The sequence below is a fragment of the Micromys minutus genome (genome assembly GCF_963924665.1).
Source record: "Micromys minutus genome assembly, chromosome: 21".
Classification (NCBI taxonomy): Eukaryota; Metazoa; Chordata; class Mammalia; order Rodentia; family Muridae; genus Micromys; species Micromys minutus.
This window is the reverse complement of record NC_137956.1, coordinates 16260256-16277742: the sequence shown is the minus strand read 5'-3', so window position 1 is coordinate 16277742 and position 17487 is coordinate 16260256. Positions and strand designations below refer to the sequence as shown.

At 34.6% G+C, this 17487-nt stretch overlaps 1 protein-coding gene across 1 annotated transcript in view; it reads left to right on the top strand.

The window, feature by feature from the left end:
- The window catches only part of PHIP (PHIP subunit of CUL4-Ring ligase complex), a 104875-nt gene that overhangs the window by 20229 nt on the left and 67159 nt on the right, over window positions 1-17487 (top strand). The window contains exon 7 of the mRNA XM_080934328.1: window positions 9049-9209. Coding sequence (XP_080790454.1) covers window positions 9049-9209 — 161 coding nt within the window. The remainder of the gene's footprint in view (window positions 1-9048; window positions 9210-17487) is intronic.

Sequence of the window (17487 nt, the reverse complement as noted above, 5' to 3'; positions counted from 1 at the left end):
TTCACCTTATTTCTTAAGTTAGGATCTCATTGAACTTCAGAGGTCATTATTCTGCTAGGCTGACAGGCAGCAAGTCTAGATATTGCTGACTCTGCCTTTTCAGCATTAAGGCCATTATGTCTGTCTTTATGTGGGTGCTGTGGTCCAAATTCAAGTTCTTATGCTTTTCTCACCGTGCCAGCCCCTCAGTGAATTTTTATAAGTAAAACTTACACAAAAATTGAAGGCCTGTTAATTTATCTTCTGGCTTACAAATCAGACTCTTGAGATGGGTGAAATTCTTTTGTTTTTGAGACATGGTCTCCTGATAGAGCCCTATGTTAGTCTTTCACATGAACTCTTCTGCCTTAGTCTCCTTAACAGTGGGATTACAGGTATGTTCCACTGTGCCCAACAATATGTGAATTCTTTATATCAGTTTTTAGTTATCTTAAAATTGGCAGTGGGCATTTTCTGTAGAATAATATACTTTAATATTCTTTAAGATGCTTATTTTTTATGATTAAATAAGGTTAAATTTCTTGAGATTAAAATCTTATTTTCTACTAAGCTTTGGATTTAAGCTAAAAATAAAATGAATGTAATTGGTTATAATAGTTTGGGATATTTCCTTTTAGACTAATGTTTAAAGTTAATGTTAAATGTTTAAGTTTAAACTAATTAACCCTAATGTTATATTTTGTTAATAATATTAATGTTATGTTACTCAATATAATCCATATAGTTGGAATCATTAAAATTTACTTTCAATTTTCTTACTGATAAGGCATTTAGTCTCTTATGATAAGGATGACAAAAAACAGAAACAAAACCAAAACAAAACACCAAGAGCATTGCATAGTGTCTAGAATGCTGGAAAGTACTCAGGCATTATTAGGCATTATGACCCATTATTCACAGATAAGCTGTGTTGACATTTTCAGCATTTTTGAAGTTTATCTAATATTTTACTTTTAAATAATACATTCACTTGTGCTACAGTGCATATATATATAATATATGCCGTTCATATATATAGTTCATATATATGTGAACCTTTTTGTGCTCCTTTAAAATAGGCAATATTTTGTGTAACTATGCCATATTAAATGCTTTATACCATGTATATTTGTATGATAGAAATGCTGAAATTACTATCAGCCTATAAAGATAAGCATTTGTTTAAACTTAAAATCATAGTGAAGTTGTTTTCAGAATGTTTAGTCCCAAATAAAGAATTATTCTATTAAAACTGAAGATAATATACTTGATAATTTGTTTTCTTGTGCTCATTTAAGTTTTTATCAATTTGTTACTAAAATTTAGCTTCATAGATTTTCAAAGTCTTTAATTTACAGATACTGATTATAGTCTTATTTAGAAAGCCTTTCTTTACATTGTGGAGATTAAAATGAAACCTAGTTACAGCTTATTCAAAGTTTATTCTTTTGTGCTTTAGTTTAGGAAACATTTTGGTTGTTATTATTTTGTATCTGAAAGGGGTTGGATGCTCAAGCTGTATGGTGGTACCTTCTGAGTTACACAGTTGTCTTCTCCACAGCTAGTTCTGTGACAGAAACTGTTTCCCTGGGTTTGGAATCTGCAGCTACATTTCTTGTATTCATTGGGCTGACAGACAGGCTTTGCTTTGATAAATTTGTGGGTCTGGGGATTTTAGTGCTGATGTTAAGGGAGAAACCACTTTCCTACACTAGACTAGATATTATATCAAATGTTATATTCATGTTAAAGATCTTTTAAAAATAATGGTTAATTTTGATCCTTGAACTTGGGTAATTTATTCTAGTTTTACTTGAATGCTTGTTCGTTTTGCTGAGTACTTCACAAATAGAGAAAAACTCCAAACGTTGGAGAGGAAAACAGTATTTCTGCCTTGATAGTTAATTGATGATTTTTGCTATATATATTTTACTATTTTTAAAAATGTAGTTACTAACTAAAATGATCATCGATGCTCTTCTGTGACAGCTGTAGTTGTTTGCTTGTGCATAAATGTGTGTGCTTTCCCCTCTTAAATAAACTTGGTACAACTAATACCTGTATTTTGGAAGAGACTGGGGTAACTTTGCTGAAGTTTATCTAAAAATCATCGGCCTTGAAAATTTGGCTCAGCTATAGAAACTTGATAAGGAAAGATGGCAATCTGTCAGCAAACAATTCTAGATTTAGACTTGCAACAAATATATTTACTTCATAAGTTCTTCAAAATTGTTTTTAAAGAATCAGGAATAAGATATTCCTTTAGTAGACTTATAATACACAAAAATATTAAAATGTCATTAATTATAAAATGAAAATGCTTAGTAATGGCATAGATTAGCTTACCACAGCTCTTAATGATTAACAGAAAAAGAGGAGAATGAGTAAAATAAAAGGCTAAATACACTGTTTGGTTATTTGGGGGATGAAAAGTTTTTACAAGCTATTTGAGCCACTTGCTGTGAAGAGACATTTGACCAAGGCAGCTCTTGTAACAGAGGAAAGCATTTACTAGAGGGACTGACTGACTATTTCAGAAGTTTAGTCTTGTTATCCTATGACAGCATGGGGTATGTAGGCAGCCATGTAGCTGAAGAAGCAGTTGAGACATGTCCTGATCTACAGGCAGAGAGGGAGAGAGAGAGACTGCCTGACATGGGATTTTAATACATCAAAGCCAACCATCAGTGACACACATCCTCCAAGATCACAATCACTAATCCTTTTAATTCTTTCAGAGAATTTGGTTCCCTATTGACCAAGCATTCAAGTGAACCTATGGGGGTGGGGCACAACATTCTACTCCCTTGTTCCCATACATTTTTGGCTATGTCATAATGCAAAGTCCAACTTCAAAATCCTCATAGTCTTTCACAGTCACAACACTTGTTTAAAATCCCAGAGTATCTTAATTGTAACCCTTGTAAAATCTAAATCTAAAAGAAGATCACATATTTTCAACATATAATGTCATAGAATATGCATTATCATTTCAGAAGAGGAGAAGAGGAGCATGGCAAAGAAATACTTGACCAAACAAGGCTGAAAACCAACAGGGCAAACTCCAAATTCTCTGTCTTCATATTTGGGATAGTAATCTTCAGATTTCTAGCTTCTTTATGCTTTGTTAACTTCAACATACTTCTCTCTTGGGCTGGTTCTATACGTAGACTACAGCTTTCCTCAGCAGGTATCCCACCCACAACTCTGGCATCTCCACAGCTTGGGGGTATTTATATTTAATACAATACAAGCTTTACCTTCACAGCTTCATTTAATGGCTTCTGGGGCCTCCATACTCCCCACACACTGACCTCAGAGGTTTTCCTTAGACTAAGGAGGGGTTCTACAACCTCTGTCTGCTTTGACTCTAAAACCAAAACATGGCCATGACTAAAGCTGCTAACTTCTTGTTGAGGCTGGAACATCGCTGCCTCTTTATATTTGCATCGACTTTTTGTTACTGATGGCTTCCTTCACTGCTTACTCTTTCCTGTAATTCCTTTTCACAACTTAGTTGGAGTTTAGCTGGGAGGGTCTTGCTCTGACCTTTATTCTACTTTATTCCATTTAGTATCAGCCCTTTAAGCTTTTTATCTCCTTGAGCACAGGACCTAATCCATTACACTTACTAATGGTCCTTTTTCTCATGTTGTGTATTTTGTATTTTGCCTTGTTTACATAGCTCCTTTTTATTACAATTCTGCATAAGAGTGACCACTAATATCCCCATGGCACAGGCAATAGAAGGCTGTCTTGAAATTTCTTTGTACAATACCATTAATCCTAAACTCTTCAGTTTATCTTCAGGCAGATATTTAGAACAAGGGCAGAAGGCAGCCATATCACAAAAATGGTCTCTAGGCCACTTTTTAATATTCTTCCTTTCTGCAACTTCTTGAGCTGGGTCCTCACAGTTCAAATAACGCTCTGTACTATCTTCTATGTTTCTATAATGATGGCACATTAAGCCCCACTTAAAGTATTCAACTGTTTTTCTAGTCCTCTAAACCCCAGCATGGTCAGGCCTGTTACAACAGTACCTTACTGCAAACCAGCCTACCTGACTTAGTCACTGTTAAGGAGGCTGTCATGAGACATCATTGCTAAGACAACTTTTATAAGAGAAAGCATTTAGTTGGAGATGTGCTTACAGTTTTAGAGGCTAGTCCATTATCATAATGTGTGCAGGTGCTGGAGAAGGAGTTGAGAGTTACCTCTTGAACTTCAGGCAAAGAAACTAGGCCTTGTATTGGATTTTGATATCTCAAACCCCACCCCCAGTGATACACTTCCTCCAACGGGGGTACACTTCTAATTCTTTTACTCCTTTCAAAGTGTTCTTTCTAGTCCCTGGTTACTAAGCATTTAAATATATGAACCTATAGGTGTTATTCTCAGAAACTCACTTTATAATGCATAATGCATATTAAACTTGTAGGTGTATTAAAAACCTAACAATGGAATATAAATCAAAAGTTTTAAACAAGTAGATACTTATTTTACTGTTTTCTCATTAGGACTATGGGACTAGGAAAAAGTGAAAAAGGAAAAGTTGATATTTGTGTACTTTATACATTACTTAAAAGCTAAGTATGTTGTTAAAAAATGAAAATTATTTTTCATACCATAACTGGAAAGACTTGCTGAAGTTCATAAGAACTCACGGAGGCTGAAGTAACATGCCCATAGCCTGCACAGGCCTACACCAGGTTCTCAGCATATGTATTATGTATTGTTTCCAGCTTCGTGTTTTAATGGGACACCTGAATGTACAAATGAGGGCCTTCTTGGGTTCTTTTCCTTCTGTGGCTTGTCTTGTTCATCTTGTTCGTCTTGTCCAACTTCAATGTGATAGTTTTTTATATATTTTGTTATATTTTTATTTGCTGGGTTTTTTTTTTTTTTTTCTCTAATGAGCAGAAAGGGAATGAATCAGGATGTGATGGAGATGTGGGGAGGGGCTGGAAGGAATAGAGGGAGGGGATTGTAATGAATATATTATATGAACAAAGAATCTGTCAGTAAGAAGAAAAAGAGTATCATGCTTAAAATCTCCCTTGCCAGATTTGAACATAAATATAGCATAGCTGTTAAAATATTGTTGTGAAGAAAACTTGTACAGCTGATGAAATTGCTTTGGGTGGGGCTGTGTTTTGTACTTTTGAAATTACATTGTTATTTTCTAAATTGTCTGTGCACCAGTATTATAGCTAGAAAACTGAATCAATTCTTGAAAAATAACTAGAATAAGAGATTTGTTTGGGAAATTTTGTCATTCTGGTATGGAAATTAATGTTTTGAACTCTAAAGTTTGATACCTTACATACACATACTTGTATTTTATATCTTGTCCTGAGCTAAGTTTTGTAGTGTTGTGCATACAGATTTTGATTGAAAGACTTCTGGATGATTTACTACAAAGGACTTTTTTTTCTCACTATTTTTCCCCCTTTATACATGTTTTAAAGGGCTTGATATTTCAAATGGCTAAAAATAATTTCCAAGCTTTTTAGTTTATTACTGATTTATTTTCAGAAAAATTGATTAAATATGTTTTGTTATGCTCTTATCTGCAAATTAAGTCAATTTAGCAGAGTAAAAATACAAAGCAGTATTTGAGATTAGTTAAATTACAAAGCAGTATTAAATACAAAACAAAATGCATTATCTGTAGAGTTATGCATGTTCTGGGAGATGGCAGTAAATAAATAGGGTACATAACATTTTGTAAAATTAACCAAATACATGACTATCTAAAGGATATCAATGGGCAAATGGGACATGGACATAGTTTCGTTGAAAAGGTGACAGACGTTGGAGGAACGATTAAAAAAAAACCAACAAAACCCAGCATGGCAGGCAGAAGCTAGAGCTCGTGCATACTACCTAAATGAGTAGCATGTCTGAAGATTAAGCTACATTAGCAACTGGAGGTGACATGGAGAGAGAAGTAGCAAATGGAGTCAGTCAGGTACTGGACATCTCTTAGGTAGCTTCCTGTTGATGTGAAATGCCCTGACCGAAGCAGTTTAAAGGGGGGAAAGAGTGTGCTTGGCTTACAATTCCAGGTGACAGCACCCCATTAGATGGGGAGTCAAGGCATCAAGAATTTGAAGTAGCTAGTTACATCTCATCCGCAGTCTAAAACAGACAGCACTGCATGTGTTCATTCATTTCCACCCAAAGGAAAATGGGTTTTCCCACATTAATTTAATCAAGATAATCTCTCAGACATTCTCAGAGGTTAGGTTTCATATAGTAAGTCCCTTATAGAAATACCCTAAAGGCCTGCTTCCTAAGTCTCATTTTAACATTATTAGCCATCATATGAGATAAGTTTTATAAGACCTTGGTAGGTCAGTATCAAATAAAATTTGTGATTATTTTGAGTGAAATACTGTAGATTTGAGTAGAGAAGGTGGTGATCATGGAACTTGAAGTTAGGATACATTTGAAAGTCACCAGTCTGCCTAGGAGGGTATCCTCTTGCCTAGGAGGATAAGAAAGATTCCTAAGGGAAAATAATTCAGTGTTATTTGGTAGGGTGTAGAACTATTTCCTGTCAGCTTAAGTAGGAAAATAAATGTACTTTTAAATCATAGTTATACTTGCATTGCAGAATTAAAGCTATAAATAATCTCATAAAGAAACAGTTACTTTGTATCCTATTGCATCTGTTCAACAATGCTCATTTGAAAAATTGATATTCTACTCTAATGAAATTTTTAAAATTTCTATAATTTGAGACATTTTCTTTTTACTCAAAGATATAATTAGCCCATTTTTAGAATGTGAGTAATTGCAATTTATCTTTCTTCCCCATGAAACTAAATTACATTGAACAGCCATTTATACCTTATTAACGAAGATTCACTTATATTCCTTTTGTTTAAAAGGCTCACATTTGCTTGTGAATGAAATGCACATTCTGTGTTTCAGCGAAATAGTTAAGATAGAGTAGAATAGACAGATGTATAGGACTCTATGGCCTAGATGTGTAATATCTAGTATATTATATATATATATATATACACACACACACACATATATATATATACACATATATACTATATATATTATATATAAAAATGTATAGTCAAGGTTTTTCAACTTTGGCTTTCTCAGCTGTATTCAATTATATTTTCTTTAATTCTCATAATTACAAGCTTTGAGTCACCAACTCTGTTGCTTGATAGCTCTCTATATTTTTATCTTACTGTGGCATATCTTTGGTGCTGATGGTAGGTTTGTAAGGTAGTTGACAGCATACCTACAGGGTAGAATTCTAAGTAGTTAATTTCTTGTTAAGTGTCATCAAGCATAGTGAAAGATAGTTTCTTTGTTTCTAGGGTATTTTAGTTGAAGACTTCACTGTTCTAGTGGGATTCATTTTTTTCCCAGTTGACTCAAATTTAATCCTAGCTACCTCGAAGCTCGAAAGTAAACCCTGTTTTTAAGGCAGTAACACTTTGTTATGTATAAAATATTTTATACATTATCAATTTTATACATTATCAAAATAATTTATACATTATTTTTTAAAGTTATGCCTCAAAATTTTGTTGTGAACCAGTGCTTGCCATTGTGAAGTAATAGTTTTATTATTTTAGTTGTCTCTAACAATTTTTATAAAAATTGAATTCCAAGAATTTTGTAAGCTTTAGGTAGAAGGAATTAAAGTCTATCTCATTTGGGTTGTGTGTCACTAGTTGCTTTCTTACAGTACAGGAGATATATTTGAATACGGTAGTTTGACTTTTCTTCTAAAGGATAGTTGATAACTGGTATTGTGTACAGAAAATAAGATTGAAGCCAAACATTAGGTGATTTATTAACAGGCTGTTTCAGTGTGTAAGGAAAGCATGTCAGAGGGTAAACTATCATGGGAACTTAGTTGAGTTTCCTGTAGCTGAATTATTGTGTAGACCTGTTTAAACTTAACTAAGTTAATCCATAGCTCTCAGACTTCTCAGGTGTTAGATTATTGAATAGTGTTTGTAGGCTAGCAGCAGTTACTGTATTCAAATCTATAATTCTGTAGTAAGAGGACATACAAGCATAAGATTATTTTACTTTGAAATAGTATTACTTTAAAACCCGTGATACATGTGTTTTTGTTATTTTTCAGCAGGACTCACACAAATGTAGTGTGAACCAAAAGTTGCTGAGATTCTGTACAATAGATCTGTAATACTTATGTTTCATAAGCTCTAAAAGTATAATTGCTAGACTTCTGATCTAAGTTAAAAAGCATGTTATTGGTGTGTGTGTGTGTTAATGCATGCATGTGTGTCTGTATACATAAAGTATACACACTATTTTTAAGAAATTTTCTGAATAAGTTCAAGTGAGAAACTATAGTGCTAATTCTCTAGTATAGCTGGCAATCTTCTTTGGGGGAAATTTACCCGATAAAAACAAAACTGCAGAGTTATTGAGTACCATCTCTGTCTATAAGTTATGTATAGAAAGTAAGTCCCGTAGTAATTTAGTTAGATGGGAACATTTCGTGTTGGAGTCCATATATAAAGCAGATGAGCCTCGGGTCTAGAGGGCAGGATCCCTAAGTGCCTTTTGTTTTCACTCACTGAAGGTTTTTGTTTGTTTGTTTTTCCTTAAAACATTTTGTGAGACATGTTTTAAAGTATTTGAGTATTATTAGTTGATGAAAAAAAATCATTACTATCCAAATTTAACTGCTTTTGTAAGGAAAGCTTAGGGAGCCTTTAAAAAGTATAGAATGCTTTGTTTTTAAAGCACTCTGGCTAAACAGTAAAGAAGTTTGAGTTTTAATTCTAATTTCATACTTATTGTGACTTTGGACACACCTTTTAACTACGTTTGGTTATTTATGAGAACAATGGGGAAAGGTGAGTGAGTTATTTCAAGGAAGTTAATTATTTTTATTGTTTATTTTGAAGACTTTAAACTATGATCCATATAGAAATAGTTTCTCTCTCTTTTTTAAACCAGCATGTGATAAATGAAATAAATGAGTTCTAGAATTCTGAATTTAAACCTATTTTGTTTCTGGAGTACATTTATATTCCCCCATTTTCTTGGTAGCGGATACTCTGTTTTCAAGGAAGCTGAATGGGAAATACAGACTGGAGCGACTTGTTCCAACTGCAGTCTATCAGCATATGAAGATGCATAAGCGAATTCTTGGACACTTATCATCGGTGTACTGTGTAACTTTTGATCGAACTGGCAGGCGGATATTTACTGTAAGTCATTTTTTTCAAAGTCTTATCTTTACTGGTAGATAGAATTGAAGAAACATTGTCTATATGAGAACTTTAAAGGCATGCTCTAACAAGTTAAATTCTACTTAAATTTGAACTTTTTCAAATTTCAGAAGTTTCTAAATTTAGTCCTGCTATAGTGTAATCACAGTAACATTATGTCTTGTGTCCTGCATACATGCATTTCTCAATACTATATCAATAGGCTGGTGGGGTTTTCATAAAATGTCATGTAGTATTTTTAAGTCTAGACTGAGCATGGACAAATTGTAGAACCATATTGTCTGCAGAGAACCACTTGCTCACCCGAGAAAATTATCTTTAAATGGTGGTGGAAATTTTGTGCATGTCTAACATTCTTTGCTCAGGATTTTGTCATCCTTAACAGCTAATTCTTTAAAATAGGGAGTTGTTTGGAATTTGGTTTCTTCTAACCTATAGGGAAAAGTAGCAGGGCTTTTCTTTCAGTTTTAAGTGAGAAAAACTTTTTTGGAAATATTTCAAGTTATTTATTCAAGTGCCTTAACTAATATACTCAGTAAGGATTATTTATCATATTACTATGGTTATACTTATTAAACATTATCCTTTGGGCCAAAAGTATGCATTTATACAGTCCTTAATTGCCTTTGAAATAGGAAAACGAGAGATAGAACTTCTGATAGAAATACCAGTTTCTCAGCAATGGATGGAAACAGATGAAGACACCCAAAGCCAAACATTAGGGGATGCTTGGGGAATTCTGTGAGCGAGGGGAAGGATTGTAGGAGTCAGAGAGTTCAAGGACACCACAAGAAAACCCACAGAATCAACTAACCTAGGCTCAGAGAGAGACTTATAGAGACTAAAGTGACAAATAGGAGCCTGCATGGGACTGACCCAGGCCATCTACATATATGCCAAGGTTGTGTAGCTTGTTTTTTTTTGTGAGACTCCTAATAATGGGAGAAGGGAATGTTTGACTTTTGACAACTTCTGGGGCCCTTTTCCTCATACTGAGTTGCCTTGTCCAGCCTTATTACAACTTGAATTGCCAAGGTTGGTTGTTCATGGAAAGTCTACCCTTTCCTGAAGAGAAACGGAGGAAGAGTAGATGGTTGGGGGTGGTTATTCAGAGGGAAGATGTGTGTCAGGGGTACCATTATCAGGATGTAAAAAAATAAAAATAAAATATTTTAAAAAAGAAGAAATTTCCATTTCTGACTTTGGAAACTTTGGAAAAGTTCTGCTGACTTTAAAGATTTATTTATTCATAGGAGTGTGTTTTGCCTTATATATCATGTGTGTGCCTGGTACCCATGTAGTTCAGAAGAAAGCATCAGATTTCCTAAAGTCCAGAAGGCACACATAAAAGGGAAGAAAAGTAAAATGACTATATGGTCTTGCCCAGACTTTATAGTATTTCTAAGAATGTGATATAATTTGCTAATTTTACAAAATTCATAGTTACATTCATACAGTGATTTGGTAATGCTAAGAGAGCCTGGTTTTTATTTTTTTTTATTGAATATTTTATTTATTTCAAGTGTTATCCCCTTTCTCCTCTGCAAAATCCCATTCCATCCCCCTCCTGCTTTGATGAGCTTGCGCTCACCTCATTGCTCAGGCATTCTCCTACACTGCAGAAAAGAGCCCTCACAGGACCAAAGGCCTCCTCTCCCAGTGATACCAGATAAGGCAGTGCAACCTTTGCTATATAAGCAGCTGGAGCCATGCCCCCCCCCCCCATGTGTACTTTTTGGTTGGTAGTTTGGTTCCTGGGAGCTCGGGATGGGTGGGGGTGTTGGAAGAGTGTCTGCTTGGTTGATAATGTTGTTCTTCCTATGGAATTGCATACCTCTTCAGCTCCTTCATTCCTTTCTCTAACTCCTCCATTGGGAAGGTTTTTATTTTTTGTAAAAAGTGTGTGTGTGTGTGTGTGTGTGTGTGTGTGTGTGTGTCCCTCCATTCTTCTGTCCTCATGCCCGTGTTCCTGCTTGCCTGTATGTCTGTAAGTGCCAGGTGTTAATATCCTCACAGGTGATGGGAACCAACTGGGCTTTTCAGTATATGCTTTTTAACCTTTGAGCTATCTCTTTAGGTGTGAGACCTTTTACAATTTAATTTTTTGTATTATCACTTGAGTTGGTAACAGGGCACATTTATATCTGCTGCTCATATTACCTTGTAATGTTGAATTTATTATGGGTATTTTCTCACTGAACTAGAAGCATACTACATGCTGAATTGAGTGGTGCTTGCTTTAAGATTTGGTTTTAAAGTTGAATAAGGGATGGAGAGATGGCTCAGTGGTTAAGAGCACCGACTGCTCTTCCAGAGGTCCTGAGTTCAAATTCCAGCAACCACATGGTGGCCCACAACTTTCTGTAATGGGATCCAGTGCCCTCTTCTGGTGTGTCTGAAGACAGCTACAGTGTACTTATTTATAATAAATAAATAAATCTTTAAAAGGTTGAAAAATATTGGTCAAGCTTGTGATAGTAGTTCATGGCCAACATGAAATTCATGTGTCAGAACATTGACATAATTTATTGGAATGACATTTTGGTTAAAAGACTAACCAATATTTTTTTTCATGTATTTGGTATTTTAAGACTTTTAGTTTTAATACTGAGTTGATAATGATGATATATTTGAAAGCTTTTTTCAAAGGACAAAAGCATCAGCTTTGGCATTAGAATGCTTCCAGTCAAAGCTTTTTCATGTCCTTTACCATGTCCAGAAACAGTGTGTTTTTGAGGGAGTATGTAAAACAGTGCAATGATTACTTCCTATCTAGGGCTACAGAAAAAAAAAGCATTACATTTTACCTACTGTTTCTTATTTCTAGACAGACTTAAAACAAACGTATATTTTACTCTTAGCATTTGTGTGATGCTAGAGTTTGATTCCAGCCCTAAGCTGCTGAGCTATGTTCCAACCTCCAGCTAAACTCTTGTTTATAAGTGCTATGAAAAGTTTTAGAGGAAATCCTTGTAATTGATATGTGAAGTTTTGTGTTAAGAAGCTATGATTATTTGTGCTAGTGTGTTTTATTTTCCTAGTAGAATATTTTTAAGAGGAAGTAGCATAATTATCATGTTAGGCTTTAATTTCTAATTTTCACTTAATCTTATAACCTGTTTACTTGATTTCAGAATCACTGCCTGAAATTATCTTTTTGAAAGAAAAGCTGACTTGATGAATTCGCAGGACTAAGGCAACAATAAAACAAAAGTGATGTTGGGGGTGTATAGATTGAAAAAGTTCTGGCACATGGCCATGAAACAAAGCAGAGCTTGAACAGTCACATGGAAATGAGAATTAGATCAGTGCATAAAAATAGATTTATAGGATTCAAAAGACTAATGTACATATGCAAGGACAAGTATGAGAGGACATGCATTTAACTTGTTTTTCACAAAGTCCTCTTTTTACTGTGTCAGGCGTTTAAGCAGAAAAAGCTGTCAAGGTAGAACATGCTCTCGTGTCTTTGAGAAGTCTGTGTGGGAAGCCAAGTAGACATTCTCAAGAATATGGGAACACAAGAGTGAGATCTTGTATACAAGATTCAGCTTAAAAGTCATTTATATGTAAAACAACATTACAGATGAAGAAAGCTGACAAGGGAACATCGTAGCTGGCACAGGCAGATAGTTGCCTCTGATTCTGGTTGGAATTGTGTAGGTAGAGCAGGAACGTCTGTCTTAAAAGCCAAGAAATGAGATTGTCATGAAAGACAACAGATTAAGGCAAAATAAGACTGAAGACATCTTCAAAGTTATTAGTGATTGCCTTGATTTAAATGTTTGTAGTTCCCCGTCTCAAACTTCTATTTTAAAAGTATCCTGAAACCAGATCTCTAAATTAAGAGGTATGCCTTTTGGTAATGGTTAGGTTATGCCTTTGTGAATGGCTTGGCTTGCTTATTAAAAGGGGACTTGTTTTTTCCTTGGCATGTCTGTTAGAAGTCGCCACTTAGGAAGTAGATATAAAGGTTTTTTGTTTTTTAAAAGTAGACAATGAACTTCTTAGTCTCTGCATCTTAGACTTAACCGTCCTCTAGAATTCTGATCATTCGGTGGCTGTTGTTATAGTAGCTCTAACGATAAAGACAGGCAACTTTGACAAATGCTAAATGTCACCAGTTCTGTGTTTTAATTACATTGTTCCTTTCCCTATATATCAGATGCAAAGCTTATTATTCACAACCTTTCTACTACTTCCCTTTGTTAGTAATTGGATTGTTTTCTCAAACCATTCATGTAGTTAATTCTTTATTAGCAGGTTGAGACTGATAGGATCTTGGTTTGAAGATATTGACATAATCTTGCAGTATGCCCCAAAAGGTGCCAATTGTTTAAGAGGAGAAATTGGAGGTGAGAAAAACAGGACACTTTAGAAATAACATGAGGAAATTAACTTTACTAGTTGTAGGATATATTGACGCTGTGCGTTCTGAAAAGTGTTATAATGAAGAGAATGTTGCATCGTTGTGGTGACATTTGTGCAAGCATATTACCTGGATCTGGCCATAAAGATACGTTCTGCAGATCCAGGCTCTGAGGTATTATGTGGACCATACTTACAAACTCTAAAGACATAAATATGAAAGGATTCTAAGAAGCAGAGTCTGAAGAAATGTGACAGAAAGTGTAATGTGTACATGGAGTCCAGTGCACAAAAAGGAAAAGAATTGATCATGAGTAGAACTGACAGACTGAGTGGACCCTGCAGATCGAAATAATGTTATTTAATTAGCTTATTTGCTTATTCAGGAAGGGTCCATATCTTAGGAGGAGATAGTTTAATGTCTGCAAACCTGCTCTTAAGTAGTTCAGAAAGAGACATATTTCTCTGTTTATGTCTGTTTGTGTGTGTGTCTGTCTGTCACAGCATGTAAGTATGTAATGGTTAAAGGAAAGAAACAGTACTGAAGTGGTATGCAACGATTATTGGGGTAAGAAACGATCCTGGAGCGCATGCAGGGAAAATCTTTAAGACATTAATGGATCTGGGTAGTTTCGATATGACAGACATTTTATGATTCTTGGAACTTATCTCAAATTGAAAAAATATGTTGCTGGGAAAGCTACAACTGAACTGGCCTCATGCATGACAGGCAAGTGCTTTACAATATATTATTCGTGGTGTGAAGAACATTTTATGAAGAAAGAATTAATGGTTATTTATATAGAAGCAATAGTATTTTATTTGGTATGTTTTGTTAGTGTTGTCAAGGAAAGACAGTATAAAAATTTAGGGGACCTGTTACTGGGAAGGAACTAAAGGAGGAAACCTGAAGATAAGAGATGGCTTTTCGATACCCAGAAGATCTGAAGGAAGAAAGGTCAAGGAGTGCTTAAATAGGGATGTTTGTACTGGTTTATTTGAACTGCTTAGAAAAATATTGATGTAGGCATATAATTAACAGACCTTACTTAAAATGTAAAGTATTTTAGCTGGTTAGAATCCTGGCTAGGGAATGGTACTGAGTTCAGGAGGTTAGTTAGTGATAAACCTTGGCAGCCAGAAAGAATGGTAGGTAGGAACTACCTAGAAGGAAACACTTGCTGAATATCCTTAGCCTCTCAAATAAATGGGGGCTTTTGATTTCTAGTATTGCAAAAGTAGCACACTTACATTAGCTTTAGAGTTAGTCTATGAGTTGATTTAGTATTGTCATTACTGATATAGATGGACAAGACACAAGAACATTGAACAGAATGGAATGACTGACCTTAAGAGTTTTCTAGCTAATTTTTAAGGGAAGTGAAACAGAACTCTTGACAGGTGGCAAGAAAATCCAGTGCCCTTTTCTTAACAACAGTTTATATTTATACATAAATTAGAAGCAATTTGGTAGTGAATAAAATGGTTTGGATGAAGGAATTTCTTTCACAAGCTTGGTGATCTGCCCTTGGAACCCAAGTAATACTGGAAAGAGAATTGACTCTGCAAAGTTATTTTCTGACCTGCTTTATGCACTAATCCCTGCTCCTGCCCTGACACCCCCTTCCCACACACCACATCATGGACTCCTTTTTCTTTAAATATTTGAGCAGTTTTTAGTTCTGCATCTCTCTTTTAGGTTGAGTAAGAGTTGAGGTGTACATCATGGATGTACATGATAGCATTCATGCTTTTAACTTTATCCTAAAAGTAAAAACGTGACTGACTCGCGCAGATCTTAGTAAGGGAAAAATGATAGTTCTGTTCATTCTGCTAGACAATAGTGGGTTTTTAACTGAAAATTAGGACATCAGGGATTTTTTTTGTGTCAAAATGAATAATTTTTATTGGAATTTATAACTGATTTATTTTTTCCCCTCAAAGTTAGGAAAAAATCTACAGACTTATATTTAATTTAAAGGTCATCTTAGCAAAACTGCCGTTATCCAAATGTGTACAGTTTTCTACTTGCACAAACATGAACCACACTTTTAACACTTTGACTTCTCTATCATATTATATATTTTCATTTAATACTTTACATATTGTTACTGAGTGTATGTGTACATATATAGGAGTGCTCATGCACAGAAACCAAGAGAGACCTCTACCACTCTTGACCTATTCTTTTAAGTAGAGGTTCTTGTTCCTCAAACCTGGGGTCTTTTCTCTTATAGGTTATAGAATGCAGCAAGTTCTGGGGATCCACCTGTCCTCACCCCCTTTGAAGTTACAGGCTGATGTAGTTACAGGCACTTGTAGAACATTCAGTGGATCTTGGGATCTGAACTCAGGAAGAACTCTTAACCCCAAGTCATCTCTCCAGCCCCTATACTAACTAGTCTTCTCTAATTCTCTAGCTTTGTTTTATAACAGGTACTGTAATGGATTTATTTACATAGGCAAGAGTATTTGATAAGCCATATGAAAAACAACTTTCAAGTTCTGAAACAGCTTTCCCTTTAAGAAATAAATAACAAATAACTACACTAAAACTTGCTTTTCAGAAGGTAGTTAAAATTTATGAATATAGATTTTAGCCTGTTTTGTTTTCTGCATCAGATTTATGTGTTTTATGTGTTGTGAGTTTTGTGTGAAGCTTAATGAATTTTTTTATGTTGTAAATACAGCATTTATTTTTCTGAAGCCTGAGAAAAGTTAGGAAGTCTGGTGCATTACAAAATAGAAGGTCATATTAGATCTGTAGAATGTCCATTCTCAGAAGAGCATAGCCAGGTGCCTTCATGGGTATGTGTTGCCTAGACCTAGATCCAAAAGAATGCAAGCCCTTCTCCCTGCCATATGTTTTGTTCTGCATGCCCCCCCCCCTTTAAAAAAAAATAAGGCCATTTATTTGGGCCTCATTAATTTATAAAATTTTAGATAGATATTTTGCTCATAATTAAAGACCTAGGTGCATTCAAAAAGGGAGAAATTAATACCAACACTTTTATGTAATACTTAAAAGGATTAGATAAGTAACAGTGATTCCAGAATAAAGACCATTGTAAAGGCACCTTTCTTTAGTAGGATGTGTGTGGTCTTTCAAGTTCAGTAGTAGAATAAGTGAACTTATAGACTACATTAAATCAAATTTTTTGATTTGGACAAACCTAAATTTGTCTAAATCCCACTTTTTAAAAATCAAGTCTTTGTACTCTGTTGTGTATTTTAACTTCTCTACCTCTATCCTTTGTTGACAAGATATCTTGAAATAAATAATATTTTGAAATAATTTTTTTAAAAACCCACATAGTTTGATGTCTTGTTTTTAGAAATTACATAAGCTAAAGTCTGCACAGTTTTGTTGTATTATTATTCAGCTTATATTAGGTATAGTGATAATAGAAACATTGTGATGAGTATTTTTCACAGTAATTATGAATATATTAAGTATAATAGCTGCCTAATGCTCCTCCATGCTATATTGAGATTAACACTTTATATAACATAATTGGATTTAAGGTGAATCCCCAAATAAAATTTTATCCTCACTCTTTTGTTAAGAGTTCCCTGTAATTATGAACTCTCCTAGTGTTGTCTCTTTGTAATTATATGTGCTTCATTGTCATCTATAAACTAATATATAATTTTGTGCTCTTATAGTTTTTTTTCTCTTGTAGCTTCAGTTCTAATCAGAAACAATAGAAACTGGCAGGGTCAGAGGGAAGAATTGATCCTGATGTTCCTTTATGCATGCCTTTTAAATGTTACTTTCTTTTAATATTTAAGTATAGAAGAGAAGTAAATGAGTTTCTGTATGGCATTTTTGTAAATATGTATCATTATGGTTTTGTCCTCATTCGCCACCTACCCTCCCACTGTCCCC